Source organism: Oncorhynchus mykiss, chromosome 10 (assembly GCF_013265735.2).
Source record: "Oncorhynchus mykiss isolate Arlee chromosome 10, USDA_OmykA_1.1, whole genome shotgun sequence".
Lineage (NCBI taxonomy): Eukaryota > Metazoa > Chordata > Actinopteri > Salmoniformes > Salmonidae > Oncorhynchus > Oncorhynchus mykiss.
Genome location: NC_048574.1, coordinates 70,469,556 through 70,491,179, shown reverse-complemented (window position 1 = coordinate 70,491,179; position 21,624 = coordinate 70,469,556). Strand labels below are relative to the sequence as shown.

Below are 21,624 nucleotides of genomic sequence, written 5' to 3'. Positions count from 1 at the left end.
ATACTCGAGGTAGATTTTCCCTTTTGTCAGCATAGCCGTAAGACTGTATGAACGTAACCTCAGTCTCGGCATGCTGCTGGAGTTTTAATTGGTCGGTTTTAGAGCCTTTTGAAGTTTCCCCTCGAGATTTGAATGATTTATAGTCAATAATTCCACTTGGTAGTTCTATTTTAGACCACTAAGTGGCAGTGTTGTCAAATGCAGAATTTCTGGATAGGAATCATATGATGGGCCGACAAGCTACAAGATTATTGGGCTGGTTTTCTGGAAAGAGATTTAGCCCTAGACTAAAAACAATGCTCAATGAAGAATCGGTTCTTAGACTGAACTAAGACTAGGTTTAATCTCTCTCCTGTAATTAAGGTACACCTTCTATCGCATAAATCTGGTCGGGAGATCAAATGAGCCAATGCCTTTTTATTTTTCTTAAAAAAACAAAACATGTTGAAACTGTTAAAATGTGACCACTTGGGAAGCAAAGTGCTTATGCCAAGATGACAGTGATTCAAAATACGACAATGAATAAAAAATGCATCAAGTAATACTAAAAATAGAGCATAAAATCAATGAAATGTTACAGAAATGCATGGAATAAACAACATGGGCAAAAAGACCACAGTTACCAGATAGAGAAGAGAAAAGTCCATCACAATCAAGCTTGGGGTCAATTCAGGAAGTACACTGAAATCCCAACTCCAACTTCTCTTCAATGCTTTCCAATGAGGAAAATGTCAAATTGCAATTGGAATTTGGTTAACTTTCTGAATTGACTGGAATTGACCCCAACCCCGATCGCAATAAAATGAACACTGCCAAGTGCTGGGGTAAATATATATCTGCTTCATTTGTCAGTTTAGAACAATAAAATATAGGCCTCTGAGCAACCACTTGCCTTTGTCCTAACGTTGCCTGCAAAAATACCAAGAAAAGTGACATATCCTGACAGTTTCTTTAAAAAGTACACATATTGAGCTTTATCTTACATCTGAGCAAGACTCGAGTCAAGGTCACTATTTGTTACAAATAGTATCAAAAGAAGCCTTAATTTTCATTTTTCTGCAAGACGCTTTAACAAGAAAACAAATGGCTTTCCTGTGTTCAAAGCTTATTTTCATATATACCAGTATATATATATATATAAAAAAAACAAAAAAACATTCACTGAAAATATACACCGAGAAATTTAAACCAAGTTCAAAATACAAAAAAAGCATTCAATTAATTCCAACTCAAAAGTAAAAGCTATAATCATAAAATGTTGATATTTTTTGCACCAACTGGTCGTTAATAAAAACAAAATGGAGGACAGGAGCCGTGAGAGGATGTTTCCTTGACAACATGTGATTGACATCCCTCCATCTTCCTTGTGATAGTGCAGTCAGTCTAAAGAGGTGTTGGGTCAGGCCGCAACCCAAACATGTGGTCTGAAATCCAGTGAGAGAGGGGAAAGGGGAGTGTTGATGGGTCGAACATAGTGGGCTGTACAAAGGAAAGGAACGGAGGTGGCAAATAACTTAGGAATAACTTAGAAACAGGTGTTGGGGTATGTTTGGGGAGGTGTTAATTGTGTTTGACAAAGTGAAATCGCTGAACTGTTTTCAGTGCAGTGCCTTGGATTGAGATAGAGCTGCTTGTAAGGAAAAAAAAGGTGTGAGGGGGCTGGGGAGTGAGGGGGCTGGGGAGTTTGCATGCGGTTGGATGATGGTCTTTAGTAGTGATTGTCTTGTTCAGCTCAGAGTTTCTACAGCAGATAGGAGAGTCACTGCAGGAGAGGAGTATAAAGTCAAGTTCCTCTGAGAACAGGAGTTGAGGCTTGGGGGTCGGGGATAAGATGGAATCTAGCAGGCCTCCATCTCTAACAGAGGGGCCATAGCTGCTGCCTTCGCTTTGCACGACGTGGAGAAAGCGTTCCGTTTTCCTCCTGAAGGACAGAGAGAGAAACATTGTCAGTTCAATGGGCAACAACAGATGGCCTAAACGTGTCCATAGTGATTGCTGTTATAGGTCATTTGCGAGTGCTGGCTGTCTTTCATACTGGTCAGAAACAGAGAGATGCAATGCACTTATAACCCCGTTCAGTCTGAGGGAAAATCCCTCACTAACTAAAAAGGAGCTGAAACACATGAAGCCACAACAACACATTGCTGTCAACGTCGTCTGAAACCAGACAGTCTCACACATCCCACATACATTGAATGAGTGCTGCATCCTCACAATGCTACACACACACACACACACACACACACACACACACACACACACACACACACACACACACACACACACACACACACACACACACACACACACACACACACACACACACACACACACACACACACACACACACACACACACACACACACACACACACACACACTACAGAGGACCTGGACGAGGAGCACTACAGTTCTGCCATCTTCAGAGAGCAGTAATGGCGTTGCCGACTGAACATTAGGTCGTAGGTTAGTGACAGGATGTGGGTTGGCATTAGCTTTGATCTCACTCTGACATCAGGTCACTGTGACCCAAGCTGGCTCCATCTGCTCTGCCCCCCTCTCTGACTGACACCCTGATGTCATCTACCTACTGCTACCGCTCTCTCTCTGAACGCAAGCTATCTAGTTAGGATACAGCTTCTTGTTGACATTTCTGCTGCCACCGCTGTGTGTGGGCTGTGGGGAGGTAGAGAGAGTCTTCTCAAGCTGAGAAGGCACTTTACAGGGCCTTCTAAAAAGCCCCGCCGGCCACCATCCACCCATCCATGCAAGGGAAATTGTTTGTCAAACCACAAAAGTGGTTTTGCTCAAAATACTGGTCTACGGCGAACATAGCTAAAAGAGTTAGCCTCAGTTATTGACGGACGGGCGGTGTTGGTTATTTTCCAGCATCAAATAGAATCCGTGATCAAAGAGAGAGGGGAAAGAGATTCAGAGGTAGATGTCTGACCGGGTAGGGAGTGAAAGATGTGAGGAGAGAAAAGAGAGAGAAGGTGTATTAGTGGAAGGACCGCTCCCTTGTGGTGAGGTCAGAGAAGAAGTGTGTTTTTGTGGGTTGAGAAGTCAGCTGAGCCCTGCAACTCCACCCTGGCACCACACACACACACACACACACACACACACACACACACACACACACACACACACACACACACACACACACACACACACACACACACAAAAACACACACACACACACACACACAAAAACACACACACACACACACAAAAACACACACACACACACACACACACACACACAAAAACACACACACACACACTCCCCTCCCTCCAGATTGCTTTACCACATGTGGATGAAAGGGAGTGGGACGGAGGCCGCCTTTCCCAGGGATGGCTGACCCTGAGCCTCCCGGGCGGAGGAGAGGAGGTACTGTAGTGAGGGCCGCAGAGAGAGAAAGAGCCTCTGTCGCTGTTTATTTACCTCCACTGCCCCCTTTTTATCCCAGGATCTGAGAGCCCAGCCCTCAGCCCCAGCACCCCCTTCCCGTCCTGGGGAGCTTTTTCCTTCCCTCCCGGCCACAAGATGAAAAGCCCTGGCTTAGTCCTTCCTGTCTTGGGGAAAAAAAGCCTGGGGGGCTGGGGGGTGGAGGGGGCGATGGAGGGGTGTGATGGTGCTGGGTCAGGAGGGGGCATCAGGCCAGGGCTTCACAGCAGACCCACCCGACACCAACACACAAACGCCGGGATTCAGAAGCAACTTGACCCCTTCCCTGCCCCCTCTCCCTCTGCCCACCTCCCCTCCCCTCAGTTAGCACTCAGGAATGCCGGCTGGACTTCTTTGCAGGAAATGAAACGCTCCTCTGTTCCAGTGGAGGCCGGGGCCTGGCTCTGGCTCTCTCTCTCCTTGGCCCAGGGAGGGGATGGGAGGTGGGGGGAGCGACTGAGACCAACGGGGCCCAGGCTCTGGGTCTTTGAAGCGTGGGAGGTTAAGATAACTGGCACGGCCCCTCGTCTCTCAATCGCCGCCTCCACCTTACCGGGGCAAATCAAAGAGCCCGCAGCTGGGCCCGTCCCGCCTGCCTTCCTCTACTCCTCCCCTTCTCCTTTCCTCCCCCCCTCCCCCCTCCTTCCCTTCGCTGCAGCGGTGCTCTGGGATTTATTTTGGTTCCATGAAAAAGGAAAACACAGCCGACAAATTAGTGAAAATAAGCCAAATGGAGCGAGGTGTCTCCAACACAGGCAGGACTGTAGACTTTACCATGGCAGAGGGAGAGAGGGACATTTGGAGGAGGAGGAGAGGAAAAAGAGAAAGAAAGAGTTCTGGGAGAGAGAGGAGAGGAGGAAATGCCAAATCAGCTGACTGATTGTTGCCATGTCTGTCTCGACCACAAAGTCAGCAACCTAGACAGACAATGTTCTAAATTTATGAAATATGAGTTCAGAGATCAACTCCAAATCACAGAAACCCAGGAACTTGTACATCTCGACTGGAATTTACTCCAAGATGGCATTAAAATCTGGAAATAAACCTGAAATTCTTGTAATTTTCTCTGCCAAGTCTCCTAAATGGTCAGAATCAGGTTTTAACACAGCATTGGCTGGATGGAAAGAAAAGGAAAATGGCGGCTATTCAAATCCACCCAGTGATTGAGACAAAGCATTAAGTTCAGGAAACACAGTCAGACGACCAGAAAAAAACGGCGATGGCCAACCTTTGCACTGACTGTGCTCCATTTTGGTGAGATAATCACCTTGCTGTGAAGAGTTTAAACTATGGTTTTGTTTGGCGACACCCTCTCGGCTCAGTCAGTCTCACTTTCTCTATTCAATTGTGACAATGCCACAACCGGCAGCCATCAGCTTGAGAAGGAAGAGGTCAAACCGAAGAGGTCAAACTGATGTTTTAAACAACTGGCTTCATCCTGTCAGCACTTTCTCTGGCTGGGGGACAGAACGTTAACAGAAAAACAGGAATAGTTGTGTCTGTCATTTCTAACCTCCAACCAAAAGTCAGGGTGGTTTGGTGGGAGAAACGTTGTTCTTGTCTGGGCTGGGAACCACGGACAATGGTATTGTTGATAACGGTGGGATGTACCGGGGGGGGAACAGAACGAGGGAGAGGGGGATGAGAAGAAAAGAGAAAGGGAAGTGTGTAAAGGAGGTTTCTGTCTATACGAGGCTAGATGAAGGGAGAGGGGAGGGTTTTTGATTGTGGGGAGAGGAACGGTAGGGGGTAAGGCTCCCGCCCACCGAGCCACCAAAAGCCCAAACCTCAGGCATGTGCTGGTGAGACTGGGGTAGAGTTGGGGGTCTGGGGGTAGGAGCCCTGTCTCCTTACCCCTCTACCCACATCTGATGCGCCGTCGCTGGGGGCCCGAGCTGCTGAAGTCTGGCCAAGCGCGGTGTGGTGTGCCCCCGCAGTACTGCACAGCTACAAAGCTGGAGCTGAGGGCTGGAGGCCAGGGCGGCACTATCAAAGGGCTCGTACAATGACTGCTCCCTCTGCCGCGGCGCACTTCAAAGGAGCTCCACCGCCACTCAGACTCACCATCGGATGGGAGGGAGGGAGAAGAGGGAAGAGAGGGGAGAACGGGGAGGAAAGACGGGACAGAGAGAGAAAGAGAGTAGGAGGAAAGAGAGGGAGAGAAACCCACCTACAATAGGAGCCACATTTTGTTCAGCAGAAGTAGAAACTCAGCCACATCTCAAAACAGAGTTTTGTGTTTATTAAATAGAGAAAGACAACATCTTCCTGCGACCCCTTTCCCCTTCCCATCTCTCCCCTTCCCATCTCTCCCCTTCCCATCTCTCCCCTTCCCATCTCTTCCCTTCCCATCTCTCCCCTTCCCATCTCTTCCCTTCCCATCTCTTCCCTTCCCATCTCTTCCCATCTCTCCCCTTCCCATCTCTCCCCTTCCCATCTCTCCCCTTCCCATCTCTCCCCTTCCCATCTCTCCCCTTCCCATCTCTTCCCTTCCCATCTCTCCCCTTCCCATCTCTCCCCTTCCCATCTCTCCCCTTCCCATCTCTTCCCTCTGTTACCTGCGGGCCTTTTATGATCCAGAGATAACGACTCAGAAGGGGGGACGTTTTACAAGGCAGCACACCCCCACCACCCCCTCAATCTGCAGTCTCAAGGAGCCACCGGGGAGAGATAGAGAAGGGGGGAGGGAGGAAGGAGAGGAAGTAGAGAAGACATGACAAAACCCAGCAGGGAGGGAGAGGCTCTACCCTCATACGGTCGCTCCCTGCAGCTGGCCAGACCTCGGCACAATAGGCCAGTGACTCAACCAAAACAAACCCACAGACCCAGTCTAAACAGAAAGCCCCACTTTAGGTGATTCGCTGTGTCCCAAATGGCACCCTATTCCCTTTATAGTGCACTACTTTAGGCCAGGACCCATAGGGCTCTGGTCAAAAGTAGTGCACTATAAAGGGAATAGGGTGCCATTGGGGATGCACAGTTCAGTCGCACACGTAAACTAGAAGTCCCCAAGTGCCCCTAAAAAGTATCAAAGAGAGCCCTTTTCTCTGAAGGAGGAGAGGCAAGAGATTATGTCCAGGGTTTGACTAAAACACACCTGCATAGTTTAGACATTCCACTACAGCTGCTACACCCCTGGAAGGCCACAAGTGCTGAGGTTGTCCTTTTCTCCTTCACAGGGCTCTGCTTTGTGTGTGTGTATGTGTGTGTGTGTGTGTGTCTGTGTGTCTGTGTGTGTGTGTGTGTGTGTGTGTGTGTGTGTGTGTGTGTGTGTGTGTGTGTGTGTGTGATTGAGCGAGCGCGAGAGGGGACATTTCCGTTTCTACTTCCTAACCCACAGTAACATTAGCCGGTGGCTGTCGCCCTGATTTATGCCAAGGCCACTCTTTTTTTCCCTTCTTTGTGAAGTCTAGTTTTAAAGAGGAGGCAGGAGATCCCTCTCCTCTACTCTGCTGAGCTGAGACGCTCAGAGCAAGACCCTGAGTGTTTCACAGCCCCCCGAAACCATTCCAATTATCCCAGGTCACTAATAATGCTGTGGTGGTGGAGTGTGTGTGTGTCCTCCACTGTGGCCTTAAGGCAACCAGCACCAAATCAAACTGAAGGTAAGACTCTGAACCTTGCCTGACTGCAGCCGGAGAGTGCGGCTGGCTGTTTGAGAGAGAGGGGGAGAAAGGGAGGAGAGAGAGGGGGAGAAAGGGAGGAGAGAGAGGGATGAGGGGCAGAGAGAGAGTGGAACGACAGTTGGGAGAAGGAGACCTCTCGAGCACAAGAGGAATTTTATTTTTTGCCCTCTCCCTCCCTCCCCCTTGCTCCCCCCCCCCACCCCCACTCCTTGCTCATCAAAGCCTGACAGATGACTTCTGCCTCCACACATCACAGAGAGGTCTCTCCACTACAGTCAACGCTTCGTACCGCACTAGTTCACCAGCTACCGACACAAACACACCACCTTTGGCCTCCAAACCATTTTTAGTTGGGGCAGTCGAAAAAAAGACATTCAAACAGCCAAGCTGAATCCCCCCCCAAAAAACGAAATGCAAAACGTAGAGCTACAGATTTACTGACTCGCACGAAAAAACTGGGGAAATTCAAGTGTGCTCTCACAGAGCTATCCGGTTACCGGGTGGAAACAAAAGAGCACGTTCATAAGAGTTAGACTGAGATGACTCCGTCAGTTACAACGCTGGGAGTTTTTATGAAAGTTTGTGACTCATGGCCCACGCTGTTCATCAGATTGAAAAGGCCACCTTTGTTAGTAGTCGTCTCCCTCCCTTTGTGACAAATGCGCAGTGGCTGAAAAGTAGATAGCCTTAAGGACATGTGTGTTTCCCGATCAGATAAACATCTCCCTGTGAATCAGACTGGCTGAGTCAGACAATGAGACTAACAGAGAGAGAGAGAGAGAGAAAGAGAGAGAGAGAGAGAGAGAGAGAGAGAGAGAGAGAGAGAGAGAGAGAGAGAGAGAGAGATAAAGAGAGAGACAGAGAGAGAGAGAGAATGAGTCAAGAGCGACAGAGTGAAAAGTTATGTGTCAGAACAAAAGTGTCAGAGAGAGAGGAACAGAGAGAGAGAGAACGTGTCAAAGAAAGAGGAAGTGCGAGAGAAATTTAGTGTCAGAGAGAGAGCGAGAGGGAGGGAGGAAATACACATTTCACAATGTCAAACTAATAGCTGGATTCCCAGAGAGCTATTTAACTGCGGGGTAAGAGAACCAGCTGTTTGCTGGGTCTGGTGTCTGACCCACTGGGGATAACAAACAATCCACTCCAAGAAATGAAACACTGTTGAACTGCTGCACTCATTGGTGTGACCTTTTCAGCCAGACATTTACATCTTTACAGAAGAGTTGTATTGATCCTTACCCTACTCTCCTTTAAAAGGGTATTCTGATTCATCATGCCCTGCAAATTAATGTGCAAACAATATCAACAGAAATAAACAAGAACATCCGGTGTGTCCTTTCCAAGTGAATAGATAGATGCATTACAAAACCATTACAAAACCATTACAAAACCATTACAAAACCATTACAAAACCACTACAAAACCATTTCAAAACCACTACAAAACCATTACAAAACCATTACAAAACCATTACAAAACCATTACAAAACCATTACAAAACCATTACAAAACCACTACAAAACCACTACAAAACCATTACAAAACCATTACAAAACCATTACAAAACCATTACAAAACCAATACAAAACCATTACAAAACCATTGCAATCGAGGCGAGGGCGGATATAAAAAGAAATAGACAAGTAAGTTAATTTAAAGACGTTCGCTGCCTGAAGTCTGCATTGCCAAACGCTAACCTCAATCCAGGCTCTTTGGGATCTACATAAATTGAGGAATCGAGGCAGTCCTCTCTGGTATTATGCATATGAGTTTAAGGTTGTCACAATGAATCAGCCGTGGTGTCCATCCTGCCTCGGATAGACCCAGCTAATTATTGGATCACGGATAAAGTCTCTCCGCCTTTGAAAAGAGGCAGAGGCGAAGTGCGGCCGACGAATAAGAGAAAAGCGGTCCAATTTAGGTACGGCGGGGGGAGCCACCGGTCAAGAATCAATCAAGCAGAAAACCTTTGTCTGGTTCAGGGTTTGATTTCGTTGTAAGTTCTGCCCTACAGAGAGCGAGAGAGAGAGAGAGCGAGAGAGAGAGAGAGAGAGAGAGAGAGAGAAAAGAGAGAAAAGAGAGAAAAGAGAGAAAAGAGAGAGAGAGAAAGACAAAAGAGAGAGAGAAAGAGGATGCCATAAAAATGCAGACAGCAGGATGTTATAAGATTAACCTCAGAGAGAGAGAGAGAGAGAGAGAGAGATACCTAATGGTAGAAATGAGGGCATTCATTTATTTTACCCCGTTTAAAGCCTGGTGACACTTTGGTTCAAAAACTCTACATGTTTGTGTCTGTTACTGGCGCTGGTCACAACTTACCCAATGACAAACTGACACTTTTCACAAAGAACAACCCCACAACATTTGACTGATTACGTAGTGCTTTATGTGTTATAGTGCTCGTACACAGCAGGACCCTCCACATTTCACACCAAACCGCCAACAAATCTCTACCAAACGATGTGATTTGACAGTATTCTAGTGGAACGTGGTGTTTCATAGCTTTCCTGAGCCCAGATGTAGTCTGGAAGGTCTAGTCTCCATTCAGTGTCGGGTAGAACAGAAAACATGCAGACCATCTGGGTCCATATAGTGCACTAGGCCCATAGGGGTATGGTAGTGCACTATGTAGGGAATAGGGTTCCATTTGGAACGGAACCTCCCACTCCTCCAGGAATATCTGCTGCTATGAAGAGGCCAGACTAGAAAAAGGTCTGTTCTGTAACATATTTCGATAATGCAGAGCACTTTGTCCATATTCGTGTTGGAGTTACATCTAATAAGGACATCAGTTTGGATTTAAGACAGGACTCAACAACAACAGTTTCTCAGCCATGCACTGCAACGTTCACACAGAGGATTCAGATGGTCATCTCACTAGCCAGACAAAAGACTGTCAATGGAGTGGCCAGGTCAATATACACCCAGAACACACACACACACACACACACACACACACACACACACACACACACACACACACACACACACACACACACACACACACACACACACACACACACACACACACACACACACACACACACACACACACACACACGAGGTTGGTGGCACCTTAATTGGGGAGGATGGGCTCATGGTAATGGCTGGAGCAGAATAAGCAGAATGGTATCATACACATGGTTTGACGCCATTCCATTGGCTCCGTTCCAGACCTTATTATGAGCCGTCCTCCCCTCAACAGCCTCCACTGAGTGACACAATGACCATGGTGAGTTGAGGGTGGACCCTGTAGGATTAGTCTGTAAACAGTGTACAAGGCTTGACACATACTACCAGACCAGACGGGCATGACTGGAGGGGGGGGGGGGGTCTTACCATTTATGCTCAGATGTACGCCGTTTTCATTCTCTGGCCTGTACCTGCAGAAAATGGCATCTTTTAACATGTTTGTCTTTACATAAGGCATGTCCAGGTGAGGAAAAGAAAGCCAATTGGGCTAATGGAGCGTCTCACCACAAACGACAGCAGAAATTAAATCAATCTAATGTTTTTATAAAGCCCTTTTTACATCAGCAGATGTCACAACGTGCTGTACAGAAACCCAGCCTAAAACCCCAAACAGCAAGCAAATGCAGATGTAGAAGCAACTTGATAATAGATATGGAAATGGTAATATAGCACGCGGTCTACGTTATAGCTGGGCCGACAGTGATTAGATTTCTAAATATATATTTTTCCCCCAATAGGTTCCTACACAATGGTGCAGTGTTTACATAGAGCTTTAAGCTAAGAGCACAGTGGCAGAGACATACAGCAGGTCAACCAATAGAGTGCAAAGCCCAGAGAGCAGTTAAGAAGCCAACCAACATTTACAGACTAATCCCAAAGTAGGTGGAGTGGAGCGGGGGGTGAGAGAGAGGGGGGTGGATGGATGGAGAAAGGAGAGAGGGAGGGAGTACAAAGGAGAGGTGCAGGTTGAGTGACACTGGTACCTGCATGGTGGTTCTGAAAGCCCACTCTAGTGAGGGCGGAGGGGTCGAATGGAGTTCTATGGGGGTCTGGAGAGGGAGGAGGAGGAGAGGGGTGGTTATGGGCGGATGGGGCTGAAACCTTTCATGCATATTCCAGGTGAAACTACCCACATGGTCAAAGTGGGGCCTCTTGATTGGTTATTTCTAGGGAAATGCAGCTATAACTTCCCCAATACTGTGCGACAAGCATGTCACAACACCTGGCTATGATTATCTCAGCATTACAGGGGTCTGTTTCACAGTGACAAGACCTTTTACTGCTTGTGGTGCATGTAGTGTTAAAATGACTTGGGCTAGTGTGAGAGACGAACACAAAAGAGACTGCATGGAGAGTTTGTACAGGACAAACTGAACACTCATCACCTCATAGAACAACAATCGAGAGGAAAAACGGAGAATGGAAAAGAGAGGGAGGAAAAGAGAGGGAGAGAGAGGGAGGAAAAGAGAGGGAGGAAAAGAGGGAGAGAAAGAGAGGGAGAGAAAGAGTGGGAGAGAATTAGAGGGAAGAAAAGAGAGGGAGAGAGAGGGAGGAAAAGAGGGAGAAAAGGAGTGGGAGAGAATTAGAGGGAGAGAAAGAGAGGAAAAGAGAGGGAGAGAAAGAAAGGAAAAGAGAGGGAGAGAAAGAGAGGGAGGAAAATGGAGGGTGCGAGAGGGAGGAAAAGAGAGGGAGAGAGAGAGGGAGGAAAAGAGAGAGAAAGAGGGTTGAGAAAGGGAGGGAGAGAAAGAGAGGGAGAGAAAGAGAGGGAGGAAAAGAGAGAGGGAGAGAGAGAGAGAGGGAGGAAAAGAGAGAGAAAGAGGGTTGAGAAAGGGAGGGAGAGAAAGAGAGGGAGAGAAAGAGAGGGAGGAAAAGAGAGAGGGAGAGAAAGGGAGGGCAAGAGAGGGAGAGACAGAGGGAGAGAGAGAGGGAGAGACAGAGGGAGGAAAAGAGAGAAAAAGAGGGAGAGAAAGGCAGGGAGAGAAAGGGTTGGCACGAGAGGGAGGAAAAGAGAGGGAGAAAGAGAGGGAGAGAAAGATAGGAAGAGAAAGAGAGGGAGAAAGAGGGAGAGAGAGAAAGAGCGAAATTGGGAAAAGGAGAGGAAGAGATAGGAAAAGGGGGAGAGGTTGGTTACCTGCAGCCGGTTCCTGTATCTTCTCCCTCTTCCGCTTCTTCTTCTTTCCCTAGAAAATATCGAGGTGAACGCTTAAAGTGTGGCTCCAGCACTCACCCTCACTCCACCACGCTTAGTCCTGCTGCCGTTTGCCCTGTTCACTCATCCCCCGCCGGGCAGCCAACCAGCACTCCTCGCTCTCTGGGCCTGCAGCCAATCACCACGCTGGGATTGGTCAGAGGGGCTGACCATCTCTACTCCCTGCCTATGAGAGCTGGTTGTCTCCATCCTCTCCACACCTGACTTCAGTATAGTGTGCTCTCTAACAAACAGACATGTTTGGTAGGATCCATTCTAGAATGTTAGGTTTTGAACCCCACCCTTGCCTTCCAATCAGAGCAAGTAGCAAACTTGGCTGTCCTCTCCTCACCTGTATCAGTGTGTGCTCTCTAACAACCTATAATGAACAAAACGTCCATCACCATTCTTATATAAAGACTGAACGTGTAGCAGCAGCGTATGTAGTCTTTTTCAGTCTCCTAACACCAAACATCAATATGTAATTAAAACATAAACATGTGGCTATATATTACTTGGGAGAGCTGGTCCTCGACTGATTACCATGGAGAGCATCAGTCAACCCCCCTCCAGCGAGCGCTGATCACTGAGCTCCACTGTGAGTAAGTGTGTGTGGATTTATAGCTTATACCCAAATCCCTAGGGAGGGGGACTATAGGTGGAGATAGCAGCATAACAGTCATTCTAGTCAAATATGAGCAGCACTTTGGTTTCCTGCTGCAAAGTCTACTAATCCACTTATTTATGATGAGCTAATCTGGGTTCCTCTCACACCGCTGTGGCAGACAGAGAGAGGAGAGAGGGGGGAGGGGGGGGGCAGGTGATGTGTACAGTAGTCTATGACAGTGTGTGTGTGTGTGTGTGTGTGTGTGTGTGTGTGTGTGTGTGTGTGTGTGTGTGTGTGTGTGTTTGTGTGTGTGTGTGTGTGTGTGTGTGTGTGTGTGTGTGTGTGTGTCTGTGTGTGTGTGTGTGTGTGTGTGTATGTGGTACAGTACTATGAAAGGCTTAGTTTATGTCAGAGGGGTGCTTGGTGTTAAGTGTCTATGAGACTCATAAGTTGTGTTCGAATACCCATAAAAACATACAGTATACTACATACTTAATGAGTATATACTACGTACTATATACTACTAGTTCATTTTAGTATACTGTAAATGAGCGGTATGCTTTCAGTTAAGCGTACTAGCGCTTCGCCTGTCTACCGGAAGTTGATGCTGTTACTATGCAACCTCTTGCTAGCTTGTTAGCATAACAAATTACTAGCTAGACATCTTACGATGTGTGTTCGTAAATTCAATCTGGATTGCCAGAGAGCGCTCTGTGCGTTAGTAAACTTAGAGCTTTGTCAGATTGTCCGTTCGTTAAGAGTGCTCTGAAATCGGAATAGATAGCCAGTCCATTGAGAACGCACACCGACTATACCACTTAGCTAAGTTAAGAATGCTGTGAATAATAAGTCAATAGAAGTTGGGTAGTTAATTAGATAGCATATAGTTAATATACTGGTAAGTTCAACAATGTATTAGTAGCCAACTAACGTTAGGTAGCTAGCGAACATACCTGTCCATACTGCTGTAATGATATGCTATGTGGTTCGTAAGGACAGTGTAACTAACAAATTGTCAGCCAACATAACGTGTAAGGTAACTTATTTGAAAAGTCATTACTTTATTACATTGCTCAACATTTTCTTAACATTTGTCATAATTAGTTAAAGCAACCAATATGTATACGCTCTCGTCTGACTTCTGCTGCATATTTACCGCCATTTTCCTCAAACCTGGAGATGTTGTGAAGCCACGCCTATTTTCTGAATCGTTTCATTATGTGTCCTAAAAGCACAGAAATAGTGTCCACTGCTTTCATATTCTGGCGAATTTAGTACAACATCCGGGAACTTTTGGCATACTAACCTCCATACTATGACCAATAAGCATACTACATACTCAATTTACGTCACAATAGTACGGTTAGGATAAGTATTCGAACGCAGGTATACGGTAGTAGAGGCCATCACACACCAGGAGGTCATCCACTGCTTCCTGGCTTATTGCTTTAGCCTATCAGATCAGTCCTTTCAGATCTGTCAACACCAATGGGGTAAGGGCTAGAGACTAAAGTCTGTACTGCATTGTATTGTCCTGCCCTATGCTGTCCTGTCCTCTACTCCCTGTCCTGCAGTGTTTCCCCCAGCGTGGTGTGGTGGCGGCGGGGCGGCGGAGGCAGAAGGTGAGAGGTGCTGAGCGGGGCTGTCCAGAGAGAAGGCAGATGAACACTACAAAGAGCCCCTGTGGTGGTGGAGTGAAAGTGAGTGCTGGAGCCACACTTTTTAACAACGGCAGGCGCTAGCATACAGTCACATACACACACACACGGAACAGTCTCACACACACATATATGGAACAGACACACACACCTAGATGAACTTGACATATTACTAACATGACAGGTGCCCTGACACACACACACACACATCTTGGTGCTGTGCCATCTGAAATCACACAGTAATCTACTCGTCACTAAGTGTCTACGCTCTTGGTAGGGGCATCAACTCTGTTTACATATCCAAGGCTTCCATGTTGATACGGAACATCAAAGACTGGCAGCACCATCCACAGGCCACTATTCTCAGTGTCGCATAATACTGAGTCTGATACTAGAATCCTTTATGGTGGTAATAATAGCATGGAAGTAGAGTGCTATGAATTACACATTAGGCTGTAGCATAGCAGCTAAAAACGGACACCATTATCATGGAAAAGGCTAATGTTTATTAGAATGTTGTAGCTAGCATTGTCTTTAGAAATCTAACACAGAATACTAGCTACTGTTCTGAAATTCTTAAACAACATATAGCCTACGTCAAAACTGAACAGGCCTGGGTTCAAAGAGCATTTTAAATCTTTTAAATACTTTAGCGGTGCTTGATCAACCTTGCCTGGATAAATATGATCAATGGAATAACCCCAAAAGTGCAAACCCTGCTCATCTGGCACTCCAGGCAGACTCAAACACTCAAAAGTAATTGAAAAATGTCAAATACTATTTGAACCCCGGTCAGAAAAATACGATCCCAGTTGACAAAAATCCCACACACAAACACACCTCTCCGCTGCCAATCCGTTTCTATATGATACTTACATAATTATCTCTGGCGGACCAGCCTGGGTAGAGCTGCATGTGGAGCTGCCGTTCCTTGCGGGCTAATTCGTAATACTTAGCTTGCTCTTCTCTGGATAAAGCATGCCACTGATTCAGTACGAGAGAGAAAAAAGAAAAAACAGCACACAGTCAATTACTGGTCTGCACTTTCAAGTTCCCTCCAAAGATCCCTCCAAAGACACGGGTGCTAGTGTTTTGCTACAGAAAAAAAAATCCTTTACAGAAATGTACAAACGCTTGGTGAAAAAAAATAAGGAATCATTTCTGTTTTTAAAGCGGGCGAACATGATGAAGAGATTAGCATATGGGCAAGAGAGAGAAAGAGAGAGAGAGAGAGAGAAATACTTTGATTTCATATCAAAACACTGGTTCCAATTTAGCGGCGCTTTTGCTTCAGACTATGTCAGCGGGCAATTACCAAACACAGGCCGCAAACAGAGCTCTGCTGTGGCTGGCTGGCCCAAACACCAGGGCTTTCTGTTAAGGCTTTAAACACGTTCTATCGGTCTCTTTCTCATTCACTTTCTTTCTTCTGCTCCCAGTCTCAAAAGGAACACATTTTGTCATTTCCAAACCACACTATTATTATCTACGGTAAGTTTAAAGAAAAAGCCCATTTGGTGGAATGTCCGCTAGTCAGTCAGGTAGAAGGGGGATCTGTCTGACGAGGGGAAGTAACAGGTTAGGACAAGGAGATGGTCATCGGGATTAGTCCCTTGAAGGACCTTGATGTGGAAGAGTTGAAGGAACATCTCAAACATAGAAAGAGAATCCAGTGAAAGGTCTTGGAACCTCTAACCAGTCCACCCATCATGACATCATTTGTTTTTGTATTTATTAGGGATCCTCATTAGCTGTTGCCAAGGCAGCAGCTTCTCTTCCTGGGGTCCAAACACACTAAGGCACTTACTTTACATACGAAACAAAAGAGAAACCAGTACATCATATAACATTATTACACTCTCCATGATTTGCATGGGGAGGTCCGTTCTATGGATTTTATTTCTTGATCTCGAAGCCCTCTAGCTGAACGAGAGATGCTGTCAGGTGGTTATGGTTAACACAGGAACACAAACGGTGTCTTATGGCCATTTCCCTTAGCACACATCATCACATTGTCACGGTTTCAGTGATTACAGAACAGGGGGTGGTTAACCGTTCTCCACCCCAGTCAGGGTGCTCTATCCTGGGTTCTCGCATACGTACCCTCCGTCCCAGGATCTGGTTGATGGCGGCGCTCTCCTTGAGCGTGCACTCTGCCACCACGTTGGCCCTCATCTCCTTCATGTACAGCATGAAGGCATTCAGCGGCTTCTTGATGTGGGGTCTCTTGGGCTCCTGCTCCTTCCTCTGATCCTGGTGCTGAGGCTTCCTGGCAAAACAATTGGCGAGAAAAGAACAAGGGAGCGAGGTAAAGAAGAAGAAGGGCATGGCGGCGGTGCTAAAACAAAGAGAGGGGGGCGGAGGAGGGAGGGTTGCGACGGTAAAACTGGGCGCCTCCGGAGTGTGAGAACAAACGGCAAGGGGTCTGTTTCACCTCAGCCAATTGGGAGCGAGGGTGTGTGCGTGCGAGGCGTTTCCGCCACGCCAGGAATCTTTAATCATGTACAGTCATACAGTCTTGGAGCTTTCAAGCGGAGAGAGAGATTACTTCACCAGTAATGGCAACTAAACCTTCCCCCCCAGCACACACACTGCCAATCGCTTAGTAGCTCTAGAGTCACAGGGCCTTGATGTGTGTCTGTGTGTGGTGTGTGTGTCTCTGTCTCTGTGTGTCTCTCCGTTTCTGTGTGCGTGTGTCTCTGTCTCTGTGTGTCTCTGTTACTGTGTGTGTGTGTGTGTGTGTGTGTGTGTGTGTGTGTGTGTGTGTGTGTGTGTGTGTGTGTGTGTGTGTGTGTGTGTGTGTGTGTCTCTCTCTCTGTTGGTATGCATGTTGTGATGCCAGGGGCCAAATGAAGCGTGGTGGTCCCTTATCAGCTCTGTGAGTCCCTTGTTGCTTATCTCCTCACATCAAGGTGATAGGAGAGAAGGGAGGCTGGACTGCTGAGTTGTTGGGACATGTAGTTGAGTGGCCAAATACCTGGAAGTATCCTGAACTCAATGTGCTGCTAATACGATAAGGAGTAGAATAGTGAGGTGTGTTTTGGTAGGAATGTGTGTTTTCAGCATAACAGTAGAGAGGAGCGTATGAGGGTTTGTTTGAGCCCTGTGTGAAGTGGACCCAGACAGGGCCACTGTTTGGGGGACTCACATGTGCATCAGGTCATTGTCGTGCTGGGGCTCGTGTTTGACCTGGGGGTTGACGATGGCCGGGTGGGGGATCCCTGTGGCGTGGGGGCCGGGGGGACCCGGGACCATGTGGTGGGAGAACCTGGAACAAGAACCCATGCAATAATTTTAGAACCTCGTCCTCTCTCTCTCCCCAACATACTCACACTAGGTGAAATAAGAGTTAAAAGATATTCAAAGAAAACACAGGAGAGAGGTTTGAGAAAAACACAGTAGGGAAGCATCTGGGTCCAAAGCCTCTCCTGTCTATACCAGGACTGTCCTGGCATGTACCAACCAGAGAAGGGGGAGGGAGAAATGAGAAGGAAGGAGAGATATGGCAATAAAGAATCCAGGGGAGAGAGAGAGAGTGAGAGAGAGAGAGAGAGAGTAGGAGAGAGAGAGAGAGAGAGAGAGAGAGAGAGTAGGAGAGAGAGAGAGAGAGAGAGAGAGAGAAGCCTCATACGAGAGCGACTAACATAGTGCAGCTCAGAGGGAGTCTGACACAGGGAGTCTTTTGAGCAGCTAAATAGACAGCTGAATATGCGGGAGCACGTATGGGGCTGTCTGTTGGACTGGTCTGTGGGACATGTGCTGGGCACAGGGAGAACCAGTGTGGTGAGGCCACAGCACTGATGAGACAGAGTCCAAGGTCTCTATTTCCCCTCTGTGTGCCTGTCTGTCTGTCTGTCTGGTCACCCTTCTCAATGGATCCACATGTACAGTACTGTATATAGTTGGTCTCAATCTTCCCTTGTTGGTTGGTTGGGTGGGTGTGTGTGTGTGTATGTGTGTGTGTGTGTGTGTGTGTGTGTGTGTGTGTGTGTGTGTGTGTGTGTGTGTGTGTGTGTGTGTGTGTGTGTGTGTGTGTGTGTGTGTGTGTGTGTGTGTGTCTGTGTGTGTGTGTGTGTGTGTATGTGTGTGTGTGTGTGTGTGTGTGTGTGTGTGTGTGTGTGTGTGTGTGTGTGTGTGTGTGTGTGTGTGTCATCCTAAACGTACCATCCCAGTGGGGGCGTGATCTGTCCCACTCCTCCAGGGGAGAGGGGGTAGAAGTTGGTCATGTCCGGCCCGGGGTGATGCCGCTGCATGCCTGTAGAGAGACAGGATGAGTGGTACTGTCCTGTATGAAAAGGAACAGAACATGCATTCAATGACCATGAAGATGACGCGTTGTCCCAACGTTGTTGAAATGTGCTGTATTAGACACCATATTGTAAGTGTTTGGAGACTTGCTTGTTATTGATACTGTACATTATTGTTAGAACATTTAATGACCGTGAATGAGGGGTAACCACCCAGTATTATTTGGGTGTGTGTGTACACTTCCATCTTTGAATGGTTTCTCCAGCATCTTTGAATGGTTTGATCCTGCATGTCACTGACATGACAAGGACATCTGTGCCATGCAGCGTTGGAATTCAGTATATGAATTGTACGTGTGTGTGCCAAGTGTGTATTATTATAATAGATACAGAAAAGTTCACATTTGCCCCATGTGGCCCTCCAGTCCCTCTAGTCCCTCTAGTCCCCCCATGTAGCCCTCTAGTCCCTCCAGTCCCTCCAGTCCCTCTAGTCCCTCTAGTCCCCCCATGTAGCCCTCTAGTCCCCCCATGTGGCCCTCCAGTCCCTCTAGTCCCTCTAGTCCCCCCATGTAGCCCTCTAGTCCCTCCAGTCCCTCTAGTCCCCCCATGTAGCCCTCCAGTCCCTCTAGTCCCCCCATGTGGCCCTTCAGTCCCTCTAGTCCCTCCATGTAGCCCTCCAGTCCCCCCATGTGGCCCTCCAGTCCCTCTAGTCCCCCCATGTAGCCCTCTAGTCCCTCCAGTCCCTCTAGTCCCCCCATGTAGCCCTCCAGTCCCTCTAGTCCCTCCATGTAGCCCTCCAGTCCCATTAATCCCCTTATGTAGCCCTCCAGTCCCTCTAGCCCACCCCCCATGTAGTCCTCTTGTCCCTCTAGTCCCCCCCATGAGGCCCTCCAGTCCCTCTAGTCCCCCCATGTAGCCCTCTAGTCCCTCCAGTCCCTCTAGTCCCCCCATGTAGCCCTCCAGTCCCTTTAGTCCCTCCATGTAGCTCTCCAGTCCCATTAGTCCCCCCATGTGGCCCTCCAGTCCCTCTATTCCCCCCCATGTAGCCCTCCAGTCCCTCTAGCCCACCCCCCATGTAGTCCTCTTGTCCCTCTAGTCCCCCCCATGTAGCCCTTTCGTCCCTCTAGCCCCCCCCATGTAGCCTTCTAGTCCCTCTACTCCCCCCCATGTAGCCTTCTAGTCCCTCTAGTCCCCCCCATGTAGCCCTCCAGTCCCTCTAGTCCCCCCCATGTAGCCTTCTAGTCCCTCTACTCCCCCCATGTAGCCCTCCAGTCCCTCTAGCCCACCCCCCATGTAGTCCTCTTGTCCCTCTAGTCCCCCCCATGTAGCCCTCTAGTCCCTCTAGTCCCCCCCCATGTAGCCCTCTTGTCCCTCTAGTCCCCCCCATGTAGCCCTCTAGTCCCTCTAGTCCCCCCATGTAGCCCTCCAGTCCCTCTAGCCTACCCCCATGTACAGTGCCTTGCGAAAGTATTCGGCCCCCTTGAACTTTGCGACCTTTTGCCACATTTCAGGCTTCAAACATAAAGATCTAAAACTGTATTTTTTTCTGAAGAATCAACAACAAGTGGGACACAATCATGAAGTGGAACGACATTTATTGGATATTTCAAACTTTTTTAACAAATCAAAAACAGAAAAATTGGGCGTGCAAAATTATTCAGCCCCTTTACTTTCAGTGCAGCAAACTCTCTCCAGAAGTTCAGTGAGGATCTCTGAATGATCCAATGTTGACCTAAATGACTAATGATGATAAATACAATCCACCTGTGTGTAATCAAGTCTCCGTATAAATGCACCTGCACTGTGATAGTCTCAGAGGTCCGTTAAAAGCGCAGAGAGCATCATGAAGAACAAGGAACACACCAGGCAGGTCCGAGATACTGTTGTGAAGCCGGATTTGGATTTAAAGCCGGATTTGGATACAAAAAGATTTCCCAAGCTTTAAACATCCCAAGGAGCACTGTGCAAGCGATAATATTGAAATGGAAGGAGTATCAGACCACTGCAAATCTACCAAGACCTGGCCGTCCCTCTAAACTTTCAGCTCATACAAGGAGAAGACTGATCAGAGATGCAGCCAAGAGGCCCATGATCACTCTGGATGAACTGAAGAGATCTACAGCTGAGGTGGGAGACTCTGTCCATAAGACAACAATCAGTCGTACATTGCACAAATCTGGCCTTTATGGAAGAGTGGCAAGAAGAAAGCCATTTCTTAAAGATATCCATAAAAAGTGTCGTTTAAAGTTTGCCACAAGCCACCTGGGAGACACACCAAACATGTGGAAGAAGGTGCTCTGGTCAGATGAAACCAAAATTGAACTTTTTGGCAACAATGCAAAGCGTTATGTTTGGCGTAAAAGCAACACAGCTGAACACACCATCGTCACTGTCAAACATGGTGGTGGCAGCATCATGGTTTGGGCCTGCTTTTCTTCAGCAGGGACAGGGAAGATGGTTAAAATTTATGGGAAGATGGATGGAGCCAAATACAGGACCATTCTGGAAGAAAACCTGATGGAGTCTGCAAAAGACCTGAGACTGGGACGGAGATTTGTCTTCCAACAAGACAATGATCCAAAACATAAAGCAAAATCTACAATGGAATGGTTCAAAAATAAACATATCCAGGTCTTAGAATGGCCAAGTCAAAGTCCAGACCTGAATCCAATCGAGAATCTGTGGAAAGAACTGAAAACTGCTGTTCACAAATGCTCTCCATCCAACCTCACTGAGCTCGAGCTGTTTTGCAAGGAGGAATGGGAAAAAATGTCAGTCTCTCGATGTGCAAAACTGATAGAGACATACCCCAAGCGACTTACAGCTGTAATCGCAGCAAAAGGTGGCGCTACAAAGTATTAACTTAAGGGGGCTGAATAAT

The 21,624-nt window shown here is 47.5% G+C and overlaps 1 protein-coding gene across 15 annotated transcripts in view; it reads right to left on the bottom strand.

Annotated features, from left to right (window-relative positions):
• Nucleotides 1-397: 397 nt before the first annotated feature.
• LOC110497329 (lymphoid enhancer-binding factor 1) overlaps nt 398-21,624 on the bottom strand; it is a 55,152-nt gene continuing 33,925 nt past the window's right edge. For 2 of the 15 annotated variants that reach the window (XM_036933781.1, XM_036933796.1), the window contains exons 5-12: nt 18,661-18,781; nt 17,645-17,764; nt 16,600-16,774; nt 15,373-15,480; nt 12,175-12,223; nt 11,027-11,092; nt 10,410-10,453; nt 398-1,921 (exon numbers count right to left, since the gene is read on the bottom strand). In XM_036933781.1, the coding sequence (XP_036789676.1) occupies nt 10,419-10,453; nt 11,027-11,092; nt 12,175-12,223; nt 15,373-15,480; nt 16,600-16,774; nt 17,645-17,764; nt 18,661-18,781 (674 nt within the window). In that variant the 3' untranslated portion in view covers nt 398-1,921; nt 10,410-10,418. The remainder of the gene's footprint in view (nt 1,922-10,409; nt 10,454-11,026; nt 11,093-12,174; nt 12,224-15,372; nt 15,481-16,599; nt 16,775-17,644; nt 17,765-18,660; nt 18,782-21,624) is intronic. The other 13 variants (XM_036933789.1, XM_036933788.1, XM_036933784.1 and 10 more) reach the window with 13 other exon arrangements.